Source organism: Ciconia boyciana, chromosome 21, assembly GCF_034638445.1.
Source record: "Ciconia boyciana chromosome 21, ASM3463844v1, whole genome shotgun sequence".
NCBI lineage: Eukaryota > Metazoa > Chordata > Aves > Ciconiiformes > Ciconiidae > Ciconia > Ciconia boyciana.
Window position 1 is genome coordinate 3816492 of NC_132954.1, and position 15506 is coordinate 3831997.

General features: G+C 54.9%; 1 protein-coding gene across 5 annotated transcripts; it reads right to left on the reverse strand.

The window, feature by feature from the left end:
- Positions 1-3266: 3266 nt before the first annotated feature.
- TMEM222 (transmembrane protein 222) lies at positions 3267-12221 on the reverse strand. Of its 5 annotated transcripts, none has more exons than XM_072885176.1 (7): positions 12067-12201; positions 10696-10971; positions 9534-9618; positions 8732-8763; positions 7944-8040; positions 7646-7776; positions 3267-4090 (listed from the first exon to the last, which is right to left on the reverse strand). In XM_072885176.1, the coding sequence occupies exons 3-7, from the start codon at positions 9591-9593 to the stop codon at positions 3745-3747; spliced, it is 666 nt and encodes a 221-aa protein (XP_072741277.1). In that variant the 5' UTR covers positions 9594-9618; positions 10696-10971; positions 12067-12201; the 3' UTR covers positions 3267-3744. The 5 variants fall into 5 exon arrangements, with proteins under 5 accessions (XP_072741277.1, XP_072741279.1, XP_072741276.1 ...); XM_072885178.1 differs by having other exon boundaries at positions 9534-9724; XM_072885175.1 differs by lacking the exon at positions 10696-10971 and having other exon boundaries at positions 12067-12221.
- Positions 12222-15506: the final 3285 nt, after the last annotated feature.

Sequence of the window (15506 nt, forward strand, 5' to 3'; positions counted from 1 at the left end):
CCAGCACCAGGCGAGCAAGGCGCTGGGCCATCCCTCGGGGACAGTTTTCCTTGCAGACACCCTGGAGCGAGCCAGGCAGCCGCGATGGCCTGCGGCCCCGCTCCAGCCACCTCCCGAAGCAGCATCTGAGGGAGAAAACCCCCCTTCTGTCCCCTGGGTGCCAGGTGCTGGGTGCTGGCAGCATCCCCACGGGTGCGCAGAACAGGTTCTGCCTCATTTCTGTGCTGGGTGTTTGGGCAGTGGGGAGGAAGCCGGGGGTGAGGAGCAAGTCCTGTCCCGCTCCCCAGCCCTGCTTCCCCCCCCAGACTCGTTCTTCAGGTCTACAGGGTGCAGGCAAGCCCGGCTCTCCCGGCGGGGGGAAACTGAGGCAGGGAGCGTGTGCCGGAGCATTGGCAGCATCTCGCCTGCCGGCAGGTTTGCAGGTGGGGGAGTTGGGGCAGCACCCACGGCATTAGCACCCTGGCTGGGTGGGCAGCACCCGTGAGACCGCCAGCTGAGGGCACCCAGGGTGGGCGGCAGCGCCGGGGGGCATTGAGAGAAAGAGGCTTTTAAGGCTGCTGCAGGAGCTGGGCTCCACGGCCACCAGCTGCCAAGAGCATCGCCAGAGGGACAGGGGCCCTGGAGCGGCCCCAGCCCACGTCCCCCCGGCCAGGAGGTGCTGAGGGGAGCACGGTGGTGGGGAGAAGGCCGGGAGGGATGGGGGTCCCTCCCCCGGGGACCCTGCAGGGGAGGGCAGGGCTCCGTCCTGACGCAGGGAGCCCGGGCAGGCGGCGGATGCCGGAGATGCTAAATCCCCCCCCAGGCACCAGCTGCAGGACACAAACATGTCTGCAAACCAGGGGGGTTCACCCCACAGACACACATCCCCAGCAGCCTCCCCCAGCCCCAGACCTCCCCTTCCCTTTCTGCCGTTGCTTTTACACCACCCCGGCCCGCTCCCCCCAGCGATGGGGTCATCTGGCCCCGTCCCCCTCCCAGGGACTGGGGTCCCCGTGTCCTCTGCCCTCCCGGTGCCTTTGATGCGCTGCTCGAGCGCTCCCCGGGCATGCGGGACGAGCCCAGCTCCCGTGTGAACACAGCCCAGCTCCCACGGGCTGGGGGGCTGTTTGCTTGCAGCCCCCTCTTCATTTTTCATTTTTAATCCCCGCAATAGAGCAGGGACCTCGCAGCTTTTCCACCTTTGGCTCTGGCTGGGGACGATGTGCAAGGCCTGCCCGGCAAGACGCGGCGAGCGTCCGGAGCCGCACCGTTGGGTCTTGCACACCCTTTCCCTCCCCTGCCTGGGAAACAACGCGGATGATGGGGTGGCCGAGGATGAGGAGGGAGCTGCAGCCTCGGAGGCACCACGGCCGCAGGCAGCCCAGCCACCACCGCTGGCGTTTTCAAAAGCTTCCACCGTGCAAATGCTGAAGTGCAAGTTGATATTGCTCCCCAGAGAGCGCTTTGATGCTCCCCCCCGCCCCTCCTGCTAAGGGGATGAGGAACGGAGGGCCCCTCGCCTCCGGCCAGCTGCGGCAAAGTGACCCCGCTTCAAAGGCGGCTCCGTGCCAGCCCCGCGGCGGTGGCACGGCCGGTGATGGGGCATCCGCTCCCCTGTCCCCGTGGGGAGGTCAGGGACCCCCAGCCCCGCTCCCTGCACTGAAGAAGCCTCCGCGCCGCGGCTGCCGGGGCGGATCGGTCACGCTCGGCCATCCCGAGCGAGGGCAGAGGGGTGGGAGGCAGCAAGGTCGCTCCGATGATTCGGTTCAGGCCACTTGGCAGGTTGGGACGGATCTTGCCACTCTGCTTTGCAGCCTCCCTGGCCTCCAGCAGCCTCCCTCCCTTCCAGGGCTGGGCTGGCCAGGCTGAGAGGTGGGAGAAAAAAAAAGAGGAGCAGGGCTTGCACAGTCCAGCCTCCAGCCACAGCCAGAGAGCTGTGAGCACCCCGGGTACCCGAGTGTGACTATCTTGGCACATTCAGACTGGCTGCTTCCATATAATCCCCAAATACCATGACCCGAACCGTGCGGCTCAGCTCCCACACACCTCCAGCCACATTCCCTGCAGCTCCCCGGGCAGCAGAAGTGGGTTAGAAAAATCCTGCCACGCTTGGGAGGCGAGCAGGGACCCAGCAGGACGGTTACAGCAGTACAGAGCCGTGCACGCTGGGCAGAGCACGTTCCTGGGGGGTTTTGTATCCTCACCTCGTGCTCCAGCGACAGACGCGTGCAGGATAAACCCCTCGGAGGCTGCCTGCCATCCCCGCCACTGCTGTTTCGCAGCCCCCGAGCCGAAGCAGGGGCTGGAGTTAACGCAGCCGCAGGAGCAGCGTGGTTTGGATCGAGGGGCTGAGCAGGAGAGGATCCAGGTGGTGTTTTGTAAGATGGCTGTGCCGTTAAATCCCTGAGCCTTGTACACAACCTAATTTTAAGCCTGATCTACTTCCCCCACCGCACAGCTTTGGCCTCTGGATATCAGATGTAACGGAAAATCAGCTGCTGCATTAGCAATCGTTACAGCACTCGGAGGCCCAGCTTCCCTCGCTCCCAGTTCAGGCAGCGGTATCCTGCTGGGAGAGGGGAAAACGAGGCCGGCTCTTCGCATCCCACTCTGCTCTCCGCTCCGCCGTAGCTCCTGGCAGCCCCAGGCCCCGCATACGCACCCCCTCCCCAACAGCTTGCAGGGAAATGGAAGACGGGGGGCTCTGCACTGGCAGGGGAAAGGAGCCCCAGCCTCCAAGAAGAGAGAGGTGCCAGAGACTTCGGACTATGGAAAGGGAACAGCTCAACGGGATCAACCTGCAAGAGGGGGCTTATCTTCTAAAAAAGCATCCTCCTCCGCAGAGCGCTCAGTTCCCCGCTGCCCAGGGCCACGCAGGGCTCTGCTGACCAGGCACAGGCTTAGGGATCAGCAAAGGGCAAGAGCAGGCAGAGCCCCGTCTCCTCCCACACGTTACAAAGACCCTTGGCAGGTCCCCAGCTTCAAGACCCGACATTAAAGCCTGCAAACGCTTCCCACACTGCAGCAACTGGGTCCCCCTGCCCCCAAACCCCCCCTTCCCAACAGCAGGTCTGAAAACAGGGCTGTGAGTTTTGCCTCGGAGCAGAGCAAAGGGCAAGTTCATAAAGTAAAAGGCACGGGAGCTTCGGGGACTGGCTCCTGCTTGCAGCCAGACACGCTGCCTTGGGGCAGGAGAGGGGCTGGAGCTCAGCGGGGCAGGGAGGAATACCAACCCCCGGCTGACGGCTGGAAGGAGGAAAGAGTCTCGACAAGAAGAGATGCGGCACTTGGAGACATCCACAGAAATAAGTTTATTTCCCCTACCGTCAGGATTATGAAACCACAGAAGCAGAGTTTAAATATTTACAAAGTAATCCAGCGCCCCACAGAGATCAAGAGAACAAAGGATGAGGGTACAGAGGGCTCGCCCTCGCCGAAGAGCAACGGCAACGCCAGCGAGCTCTGCAGCACGAGCACGTGCAAAGGGGAAAGGAGAGGAGCATAAAACTGGCATCCGGAAGGTGAAGGACAGGGTGAACCTTTAATGTGGCTAGTCAAAGCGGGCACTGCAAAGAAGCCGGTAGCAAGATGACGGAAGCTGCAAGGAGAGGACGTTCCTTACTCGCCCCCCTCGTCTGCTGCCTCCCACGCCAAGAGGAAGCAGCCCACTCCCCACACAACCGCAGCCGCTGGCTGCAGCGCTGCTGGGAAGCCATGCCGAGCACCGCTGGGGTTCCTCCGCACTCCCGCAGCGCTGGGCTGAGGCTACCGCAGCGCAGGAAAACAGTAAATCCCACCAGCCCACCCGCCTCTCCCAGCACCCGACCTGCACGGGCACCATCCTTCATTGTGCGAGTGCAGACGGCTTTGCGTGTCCAGCACGGATGTGCGGGCTGGCTCTGCGGTACCCTCAGCTTTGGGCCTTGCTCTCCTGTTAGCCGTGTTTCTTTCGGATGCCCGGAGCCATCCTCCGTCTCCGGCAGAGGAAGCGGGTCGGCTGTTCAGCCAGGACTTGGGCAAAGCACCGCTTTCCCTCCTGGGCAGCCAGCGCTCCAACCGACCACGAGGCTCATTTGCTGCTGCTCGGTAAATCTCCATTCGAAACCCAGATCTGGTACAAAGCGTTAGGAGCAAACAACAAGGATTTTCACGGTGGGGAATGGCACTCAACATGTTTTCAGAAGTCCCAGGAGCAGGGACTGTGGCCAGCAGCCCCGCTCCCGGCCTCCCCCGACAACTCAAAGTCTCAGCTTTGGCAATGCTTGTATAGCTTATCGATAAAACACTGAATCAACGTGTGAGACAGGCCTAAGAGTCTCTAGGTTATTGCTACTGCGTAAGACAGGTTGGCTTCAGCCCTGGGGCCGGGGACTCCGAGCGCATCCTTGGCAGGTCACTCTGAGAAATCATACTTAAATTAAAAACAGAGACAAAGGACTAATCTCTCCTGTTCAACTGGCTTGTCCCAGGGCACGTTAGCCAGCAGGCTCGCCGGGTGGAGACCGCAGCGACACAGGGTAGCTCGGTAAGACACCATCCTTTCATTGTAAGGTTCTCTTTGATCAAGATCTTGGCTTTCTGATCAGCCCCAGGCCCAGCACCCTCCAGCCCGCTCTCCATGCAGGCTTGAAATGACTGTACAGGGCAGACACCGACGACTATTTCAGCTCCAGGTAGACAGTGAAAGGCGCCAAGGTCTGCACATCTCCTCCACCCACCCCAGAAAAGCCAGCACCAGATGACAGAGAGACAACTGGATGCTAGGGAGAAGGGAGAGGTTTAAAAGTGACTGAGGAAAAGGAGAAAATGAAGAAATCGAGAGGCCCAAGAGGAGTCCCCAACCCTCCCATATGGCTAGAGGAGTCGGGGAGATGGAAACGGATGGAAAGGCACACGGGGACGGGTCTGAGAGCCAGCAGGGTGACGGTGAATGGGCTTCCCCATCAGAGGAAGCCACAGGGACAGCAAGCAGTGGAGAAGAGCTTTCTTGCTGGCCACAAGCACTCCTTGCAGTTGCAATCCATCAGGTAGTGGAGTAAAGAGCTGGCCTTTCAAGGCATGAGTGGAAAAGCTATTCTCCTTCCTCTGCAGTCAGAGGGGATCTGCTCAACTGCACATAACCCTTCAAGCCACACTTTTTTTTAAGAAGCCACATTGGCTCAGAGCCCCACAGAAAGCAGCATCTGCGGGCCAGAGCCTCAGCAAACACAGACCTGGACCTCTCGCCTTGGAAGAGGCTCTGGGTCATGTCCAAATTCACTTCCTGCCTAGCACTCAAGAACAACCTACCCCCTACTACCCATCCTGCCCGACCCAGGGCTCAAAAGGGCCATCAGACCCCAATTCTGCCAGACCAGCATTTCTCGCATCAAAGTCAGTCCTGCTTTTATTGCAGGTATGCCCTGCAAAGCACGCCAAGGAATTAAACAGACCTTCTTGTTCACCATCCTGGAACCTGCGGCAAGAAAGCCAGTGCCCCAGTTTGCTGCTGCAAAGTTCAACCTGAACGTGGATGCTTTCCAGTCCCTTCACCTTTTCTCTTAATCTCTGATGGCCTCACTAAGCTCAAGTCCCAGGTGCCGCTCTCATGGATGCTTCCAAAACCCTATGCTAAGCCTTCTGTCCCAGAAACACGTACCTGCTGCTGCTGCCACCTCTGCAGGCTCAGGTATGCTGTGACACACAAAGCACTCGGGATCAAAGGAAAGTAAGTGGCTCATGAGAAGTGTAACTACAATTTTAGATATTCAGAGCACAAGGAGAAGCAGGGAAGCGATATTTTCTCTGACACAAGCTAAAAGGGTCTTAGCAGTAGACTCCCAACTCTGCAACAGGCTATTGAAAGTGTGCAGACTGCCATGAGCCATACCCAAGCCAGATGATCGACTTTCCTGCCTTTCTGGGCTCACCAGCAGGACCAGATGTATTTGCCCTGCCACAGAGCGTTCCTCTGCACGTCTCCTCAGAGGAGCGTCCCGCCGTCAACACCTTTCTGTCCCTACTGGGGAGACCATCAGTGAGTGCTGTGGCACCCTACATCCCCAGGAGGAACCCCACACCTCCACTTTGAAACATGTGCTACAGGAGAGTCATGCAACAGGGAAACAACAACCCCTTCTCGGAGACTCAGGAAATCTGAGGAAGCATCTGATGAAGTCTGCCAAGAGGAAGAAACCAGGTGATCAGAGAGAACCTTACAAGGTGTATCTGCTTGTGCTCCTGAACCAGGAGGCAGGGTTTGCCTTGAGGCTTTTTACTTGGCACTGAAAGCAAAGGTGCCCGCGCCTCTCCTTTCCTGATTGCGTTTCTACCTATCAAATTGCAGAAAGGGAGCATATTCAGGGAGAGAGCAGGAGGCTTCAGGGCCCCTGACATTGGGAGACACCATCGACAGAAAAAAAAAAAAAACAGAAGGAAAAGAAGCCAGTTCCAAGAAACAAAAGACGAGCTGTTACAATGGAGTGGAGTTGCCACCTTCCCCAGAAAACGCCTCCCAGAGTCCCATGCCTCCATCTCACTGGATCAGTCACGGTTTCTTCCTTCGTGTGCCCACGGAATAGGGAGTTCACAGCTGCCATCACCGCAAATGAAGCGTCAGGACAATGGTCACGATCACCCCCAAGAAGAGGACAAAGGGAAGCCAGGTCTTCACAAATCCCCCTATGCTGCAAGATGGGAAAAAGGGGGAGGGTTTAAACATAAGAAATCAGCAGAGAAAGACAAGAGGGAGAGAAGGATGTGAGAATAACTGGAGAAATCAGAGGGGGACAGATGCCCTTCTGACTTTCTTATCCATTGGTGGCACTGCCATACAAGTCCTGAAGATTCAGTCCGTGTTAAAAATTGAGACTAAATCAGGTCCACAAATAACTGTATCATGAACAATAGGGCTGGGCTCTCCTCCCAGCTTAAATTCAGGTCGAAGACTAGCACATTCATATCTGCACAGACAGGAGTGGTGACAGGAGACCACAAAAAATGAAACCCCGTTACCGCAGGCCTCCTTATTCAGACTGCTGGCGTATTTAACCAAGACAGCAGGGACGACACTTGCCTAAAAGCTGGTGATAGAGAAGCTTTTCCAGAACAGGGAAGACCCAACAGAAGTGGAACAACTCAAAAGCTTTATGCAGGGCAGTCCTTGCAGAATCTCCTCTTCAGGCACAAGGAGCTGCAGTGGAGATTAAGTACCCTTTCTAGTAAGGAAAGCTCGGGGTTTCCCTCTCTGCTCAAGTTGGAAGCTCCACGCCAGTTGGAAATCTGACTAGTTTTTAATGTAAACAAGACTCGAGAGAGGGAAGAGAAACCAGTAATCCTCGGAGACAAGCCATTTTGTGACCTTATGTTCTGACCTAACCCAGCCAAAAGACAACACAGAGTGAGATTTGCTTTAGCTAGCATTTCCCAAATTCCAGGCACCCTAAATTAGCTGCCAGATATAGCATTTCAGGAACAGCATCTAGTGCAGCCCAGCAAGCACTCTTGGTTCTTTTCCTAAGAAGAGGCAGCAGGCAGTGACAGTACCACCTACCAGCAACATACACCCACATCTTGCGGGGGAGAGATGTTTCTCCCTTCTCCATGGGACAGTCTGAAGCTTTGGAGGGCTAGGAAGAAAGAAACAGAGGCCTATTGCCTGCTGAATCTAGAGTTCTCCTCAGCTCACCTTACATACTTCCCATACAGGAGTGAGAAGAAGCAGAGTTTCACCATGTTCCAGGAGGTGCTGTTATCGTATCTCATCAAGTTTAAGGCCAGAGCCACGTGAGAATGGCAGTTATCACAGCAAAGGTTGTGCTGGAACAGAAAAATGGGCATGGGATCAGAAATCCTGTCCTTGAGGCTCCCCAGTTCTGTACCCTGCGCTGGTGCAGACCCACAGGTCCCACTCCTGCAGCAAGCACCCAAACACTGGGGAGGTATTCCTCCACACACAAGACAGGACATCAGCATTGAAGCCGTACCATTCGGTGCTTGTACTCCTCCGAGGCATCGTGTACGGCTGTGTCCCAAGCATTGGGACCTGTGGAGTATACTTTGCTGGGATCCAGTTTCCAGTACCTAGAAGGATGAGAACAGATCCCTTCACATTACTGCTGCATCTTCACAACTCCTTGCTCTTCCCAGCGGGAAGATGCTTAAAGGACTTAGAGAAATCCACTACCTCTCGAGTCCATGGAGCCGAGCTCTTCAAGACAAGCGTATGCTGCAGAGGGCAGCAGAAACTAAAGCTCAGCACCCTCAGCCCGACAGCACCCCGGAGAGAGAAACTGCAGACCTCAGGGGCACAGACAAAACTCTGAACTGCTTTCACATCCCGTGATGTGAAACCTTCAGGCCATTCAAAACGTAAACCTGATCTGACAGATAAGCAAAACCCAGGCACCTCTCCTCCTCCCCCAAAAAAATCATTAACAGGATGCGAGTGATGACAGTTCATTAGTACAGCACAGGCAGTATTTACTTGGAGCACGTTGTTAACATTATCTTAAAATGCTTTAGCCTTTTCTTTTTTTTTTTCCCCCCCTTCTAATAAAGGCTCCATACAGCTCTCATTATACATTGCTGTCATGCTTCTAAAAAGATTTAATTTAACATGGTTTCTTGAAAAGCAGAGACACAGTAGCCATCCACTTGAATTAGGGCATCTGAACAACAAGAAAAGCAATATTATAGCATGTCTGTCTCCATAAATTAAAGGACATCTGCAGGTCAGTTGGTTAGTTTAATAAAAGCTAACAAGAGCACTTACTTCACTGGCTTCCCAAATGCCATGTTGTCTTCCTACGAAAAAAGAAAAACGTCTCAAGAGGACAACCCTGTGCAATATTCGTGACATGCCTCTTGCTGGAAGGTCTCACAGCCCGCGATCGCTTAGTGATAAAACTGTCACATTGCCTCAGCAGTCTCAAGACACCAATCTTATTTGTGTGTCTGGATTTAGATTTCAATTGTTTTCGTACTCCTGTTCTGGGCATGAGTATATTTATGCTCTATACAGGGTGACATCATCTAGTTATATGGCATATGTACCTTGTTCCCCCCGCCTTTTTTTTTTTTAACTGTTAATATCTTGTTAACTCAAAGTTGTAAGTATTCCAATCTATTAAGAGTATTAATTACCCCACCTTAAAACTCCCTTGCTTTCAAAATCCACCAGACTGTAAAGCAGTTTAGAAGACTGGCACATACCTGATGCTAAGCAGCATGACAGTAACAGGCATGCTGAGGAAGTTGGAAGGCAGCTTCTGTTACTCGGAACTAAGAGAATTTAGGTCTAGAATTCCCAATTAAGAGCCTGGACTACAAGATTTCTTCCCTCTTGCTCACCAAACCAAACTAGCAACCATCTATCACATCCCCCAAATGAGCCCCACTGGACAGCAGCCCACAGAGTAACAGCAAAGACCCACGATCTTCAGAAACATCTAAGCCATTACTTTGCAAAACTTTGAACTGCAAAAGACAGGGGACGGCTCAAAAGTCACCAACGAAGGTGAGAAGCAGGCCAAGCACAGATTCTGCTTAAGCACCCCGATCCATCGTCTACTTACTGAGACAAAGTATGGCCCCGCGAAGTCCCGAATGACTCCAGTCGATGTGCAGATACCCATGTGGCCAATGATCGGGAAGAGCCATCTACCGAGGCAACAAGTGAACCGTCAGGCTGAGATATTTGCCCCCCGATCACACCGAGTGCGTGCAACGTGCTGCCAGGAGACTGCTGGAGCGGCCGTACAACCAACTGCATAGCATGGGATAGACAGGCACAGTTAATGTGTTATACGCAGCCGAGAGATGAAAGCAGGTGAGCCAAAGCCAGGCAAAGACCGGTAAAGACGCAGTAGAGGTACAAGCAAAAGAAAAACACGCAGGGAACACCCAAAGCTGTGCTCTCCTGACAAGCAGGTCTAGAGTCAGCTCGTCTGTGGAGCAGTCAGGCTCTGGGATTTTACCGTGAGCGGCTGCAGTTACGGAGAGCGCAAAACTCTGAAGGCCTGCACTACACACGTCCCCGGCCAGGGAGGGGCGAGCCCCCATCTCCCAGAACAAACCCATTTGTCTATCCCAGTAAAAAGGTTAGATCCAGGAGAAACTGCCTTGAGATAAAAGCAGACTTTCCACTTCAGCAACTGAAAATAAGGTCACCCTGTCCATCTTCCCATCCACACTGCAGCTTTTCACGGCAAACTAGATTTAAGCACCCCAGACAGAAAGCGGGGCTCCTGGCTCCAGGAAAAGCATTCCCTCCCCTAAACGATCCCATTGTTTCAAAGACCTTCTCCTCCCCGCTGGATATTTACAGCCCCAGGGAGCAGCAGATCTATATCCCGACCCCCTCCCATCATCATCACTTAGAAGTAAATACTTCAGGCCAAGTTACAGCTCTCTCCCACATCCTCTGGCATTCTCAGGTTTGCTGACCTCTCTCCGATTTCTCAATCCTCTCTCCCCGAGGGCCTGCACGCAGCGACTAATATTTCGGAAGAGGTTCCAGCAATGCTAAACAGAAACAGACTCACAAGCCACAGCTCAATTAGAGATCCTAAAACTATCAAAATAAAAAGGGACTGAGGCGGTTGGATGGCACGAGGAAAGACAAGCCATAAGTGCAGCTGAGGTTATAAACAGCAGATAGCTCCTGTCGATGACATAACCCTAGGACGTAGAGAAAGGACTCTGCAAAGTTTGACGTTCTGCGCTTGCATCACTTACCCTCTGCGTGTTGCTATCTGGTGCGATGCAAAGCAGCCAGTTTGGCTAACCTGTGCAACGTTTTACCAGCCAGAAGGTACGGCTGAATATAACGCTGTCACAGCGTTGCCACCTTCAAAGGTCTAGACACTTCTTCCTTTTTTTAATTCTCCTCTCAGCACTGACTAGCTTTCAAGCCTCCAAATCCAAGGATGACGGGAAACATCAGAGGGAGAAAACGGAGCTATTATGCAATCTAAGGAGAGATTTTGCCAAATAACAACACCGAAATTTCTGCTGCAAAACAAAATCAACAGGAAGACGACACTGTTCATCGGGGAATGAACCCACAAATACAGATGCCCAGCAACTTTGGCAGCAGGACAGCTCTCTTCATTAGCCCCAGCAGCAAATAAGAAGGTTAAAAGCTTTGGAAAATCCTCCAGGAAAAGACTAAGGTGAAAATTTTAAGCAATCAAAAGAGGTAAAAAACAAAGCTGGTTTGTAGCTGTACGCGAGACAGCAACAGGGAAGTTGCAGCTTCTCCTCGCCGAGGAGAGTTACGGTGCCGTTCCCAATCCTGGCACCAACCACACCACGTCTTCTACCTGACTTTCAGCTCTGGCTCAGTAAACATTATCACCTGATTTGAACCGGAGGAGAAGAGGAAGGCATAAAAATAAGGCTTTGCGTTCCCAGACTACCCCCAAAGCCACATTTTACAGCTTTTCGTTTTCCCACGACTGGAGAAAAACTCAGAAGTCTTCCCTGGAGCCTGCTCACACTTGGCTGACAAGACTGGGAAGGCAAATCGACTTCTAACTCATTAGAAGTGAAGCGCAGAGGCTCTCCTCAAGGCATGAGGTGGTCTAAGATCCCCGTAGCCAAACCTTTGCTCCAAAAACATGAAAGACTTCCCACATTTCACTGGATCCCCTCCACTCCCGCTCCTGTAGCAACAAGCCCGCTCGCCGCAAAGCTTTCCCCACACACGCCCTTGCTGCGGGGAGAGGAGAGCCCTACCCCGAGGACAGAATCCTACCCGGGCCCTGGCCCCGAAGCAGGCTGGCACCCCGTCACCCCAAAGCAGGCCGAGCACCCCAAAGCGGGCCGGGCGCCCTGCCTGCCCCGGAGCAGGCCAGGCAGCCAGTCACCCCGGTCTGCCTGCCCCAAAGCCGGCCAGCACCCAGTTACCCCAAAAGCAGGCCGGGCCCCCTGCCAGCTCCGGAGCAGGCTGAGCACCCAGCACCCCGAAGCGGGCCGGGCGGTCGGTCCCGGGAGAGGGGAGGCGGGGAACGGCCCGGGCCCTTCCGCGGTAGCGAGGCGCGGGCCCAGGCCTCAGCCGGGCCGCCCGCCCGCGGGGCCGGCCGGGAGCGCAGGGCCCGCACTCACGTCAGGACGGGGATGGGGGTCCACACCACGCAGTAGGGGAAGCGGCCGCGCTCGGCGTCCAGCCCGGCCCCGCCGCCGCCGCCATTGAACTGCTTCATCTTGGCCTCCGCTTCCGCCATCACCGGGGCCCGCCCCCCTACCCGGCGCGTTTGCGTCACTTCCTGGAGACCGCGCCCGCTTCCGGGCACGGCCGGTAACCAGGAAGCGGGCGCGCAGGCTGGCCCCCGGCCCGCCGGGCCCAGCGCCCCCTCCTCTGGGCCCTCCCCGCTTTGGGGAGGGGGGGTCCGGGCCCCGGGGCTCGCCCCGCTGGCAGGGCAGCCCGGGCGGAGAGCCCGCAGCCCCGCGGCTGCTTCTTGGTGCAGCGTTGGCTCGCTGCTCTGCAGGCCCACGGAGAGCCCAGCTCCGCGCTTCCCCCCAGGGCTCCAGCGGCTTCGCCTGGCGCAGAAGGGCCAGGGTTTGGCTCCCAGCGGGGCCTTCTGCTCTGGTGAAGGTCCTCCAGGCAGGTACCTTCACCCCTCGCACCTACCTTGCGCAGATCCGCCACAGGAACCTCGGCAGCAAACTTCCCCCTGTTGCCCTTCCGAAGAGCAGAAGCTGGAGGAGTCAGCCCCGGGAGCTGCCAGGGAGAAGATCTCCTCGGGAAACCACCATCGCGCCAAGCCTCCTGCGAGGGAGGAGATGGTCGAGGTACTGCAAGGGGTGGAACCGCATTTACAAATGGAGAATCAGCTTAGAAAAATAACAATTGCTTTATTAGGAAGTTTAATTCAAACTACACGAGAAAGCTGAAGAAGAAATATGTTTATTCCAGATTTCCACCCACCACAACACACTCGGCAAAATACAGAGTGACAACTCACTGAACTAGTGGGAAGAACAGGGAGGACATCGCTTGTCCCAGCCCAGCAGACCCAGGACGGGGATGTTCTGCCCAGCGGGTGCAGGAGAGCTGCCCAGCGTCCAGCCCCCACTCTCCTCTTTGCATCCTTCCACACTTTCCTTGGAAGCCGTTCATCTCCTCCTCACACAGAGACCTTGAGCTGCATTTTCCTTCAAGGCCCAGTTTGCGGTGTCACACAGCACGATACCAAGGGGTTTTGTGAATAAAACAGTCTTGGCCCCTTCCTGCAGGTCGTTGGGTTCCTCCTCCCTCGTGGCTCCAGCACGCCGAGCGGAGGCAATGCAGAGCACGCGCTCTGCTCACAGAAGGTGCTGGCTTTTGTTATTAGCAAACCCTGTTAATTGCCAGAGCCACGTTCCCAACAGTCATCACAAACTTCCACATAACGCCCCCACTTTTTACTGAAATTTCTCTCCTTCATCAAAGACTTATCTCTACTTTATGCGTTCTGCTTTCCATTACCTGACTTCGCTCAACAATTAAGCTGAGTCCAGCCTTCCACATTTACCAAGGTATTCCCTGTGCTGGGGACAGAACAGCACTTACACGCCCACTGAATTTTAGACTAGTGAAGCTTCCAGCTTGAAAGCCCAGAAGATCGGTAACCTCTACCCACAGCAGAGGCACGTCAGAGGGGACACCAATTTGGAGCTGCCGGTACGACAGTAGAAAACGTTGGCTAACAGTCTAGTGTAGAGGTGGCCTACTCGCCCTCGATACACGCTAACTTGACACATAAGTACTCGGGCTTCAACTCAACTAGCTTAGTAACGCACTGCAGACTACACACTTCCTCGCCTCTACCGAGCCCTCAGGAGATCATCTAACATCCCGCCTTATTTTCTAGTCTAGACCATGTTTTAGGACAGCCCCTCCAAGAGGGAGAGTGGCTTCAGAGGCATCTGGATGGAAGCAGAGCCATCCACCGAGGCGCTCACGCAGAGCGGCTCACGTCGAGCTGTAGCGTGGGCATCGTCTCAGCATGACCTGTCACTGCGTCAGAGTTGATCAAGAGCCTGAGACCGTGCTCCTCGGGATCTGATGGTGAGGGAATTCACAAAATAGTCTGGTTCCAAAAGAGAGAAAGCTGAGGAAATGCAGACACCCTGGAGAGCAAAGCCGTGCCCGGTGCTTTGGTTTCTAACAGACACTTCCTATTTTGGCACTTTGGATGGAAGATGCACACAAAGGTTGTATGTGTTTCAGTGAACACTTTTTGTTTGATGAAGAAAAATACTTGCATTGATTTGCTCCAGGCTAACATAAATATCAGAGATTGTTAAAATCTATGAATAGGGGCCAATGTTCACATCAGCTAATGTCGTCCTGGCGCGTCTGTCGGATTAGGCAATGGATTTGCTCTTCCTGCTTGCGTCTCGGAGGCTGCTAAGCAGCGTATCACCAGGGACCAGCTCCCTTGGCAAAGCCACGCAGCAAGGACGACGCCAACAGCCTCAGCAGGACGCGATTCCCCACAGTGCCACCTCACACCCTCCCCTCCCGCGTGGGCAGGGGGCATTTCAGACAGCCCACTTTATTCCCTCTTAAACCAAGTGCAGGAAGGCAAACCCAGCTGCTGGAACATGGGAAGAACACCATTTTCCCCCAGCTGGATTTAAAAAAAAAAAAGAAAAAAGAAAAAATCAATACAGCACTCCTGTACTGCACAGCTTTCTTTTGTGTTTGTCAGGCAAGCAGAAGGGCTCTCCATCCCCAGTACCGCACTGGCAGAAAACGGGTGAGCTGTAGCTGACAGCAGGGTCTTCCTAGTGACAACTGGAAAGCTGCTGCTGTTCTACTGCTATTGATCTAAGCAGAATACAAAACACCTGAAGTCAGCAGGGAAAAATAGCTGCAGTTGGAAAAGAAACTGCGGGGGGGGGAGCCAGGGCGGGGGGAGAGCAGGTAAGAAGTTCTCCATGCATAAAATTAAAGGCCGGGCTTTTTATTGCAGTTATCTTGCCTGACGACAATACTGGATCGATGTACAGAGCAGGAATGCTGCCATCATTGTTTTTGCAATCTCTCATTTGACGAGAAACAAAAGGTTTCACTCCCGCTTCTGCCAGCGCCTCGCCACTGACGGCTCCTCTCTCCCCTTGGCAGCAAGGAAGCAGCTCTACCTCCCATCGGCCCAAATCGTCCTCAGGACAACGATCTCTGCCTGCTCACCGCAGGTGCCAGCGCATCGCTTGCATCCCGGAGATACGGAGCCCTTCCGAGAGGAGAGCCTGTCTGCTCCGGGAAAAAACAGCCCAGACCGCACACCGGTTTGGGTTTGTCCAAGCGCACGCCACCATGGCTATAGCTGGACCTCAGCCTGGAAGGGATTCGGTTACCTCCCCTTTCTACCCCGGCTCATCTCTGAGCCTGAAAGAAGCAGGCACCCAGCCAGCTCTTGTTCAGTAAGCGGCTTCCTTGGGAACCTTCCCTGTTGTGACAGCTCAAACATTACAGGGACTGCCAGAACCAAACCACTCAAGGAAGAGATCCCCTCCCCCTTCTGACATTGACAACCGAGGCAGCAGCAGGCAACACC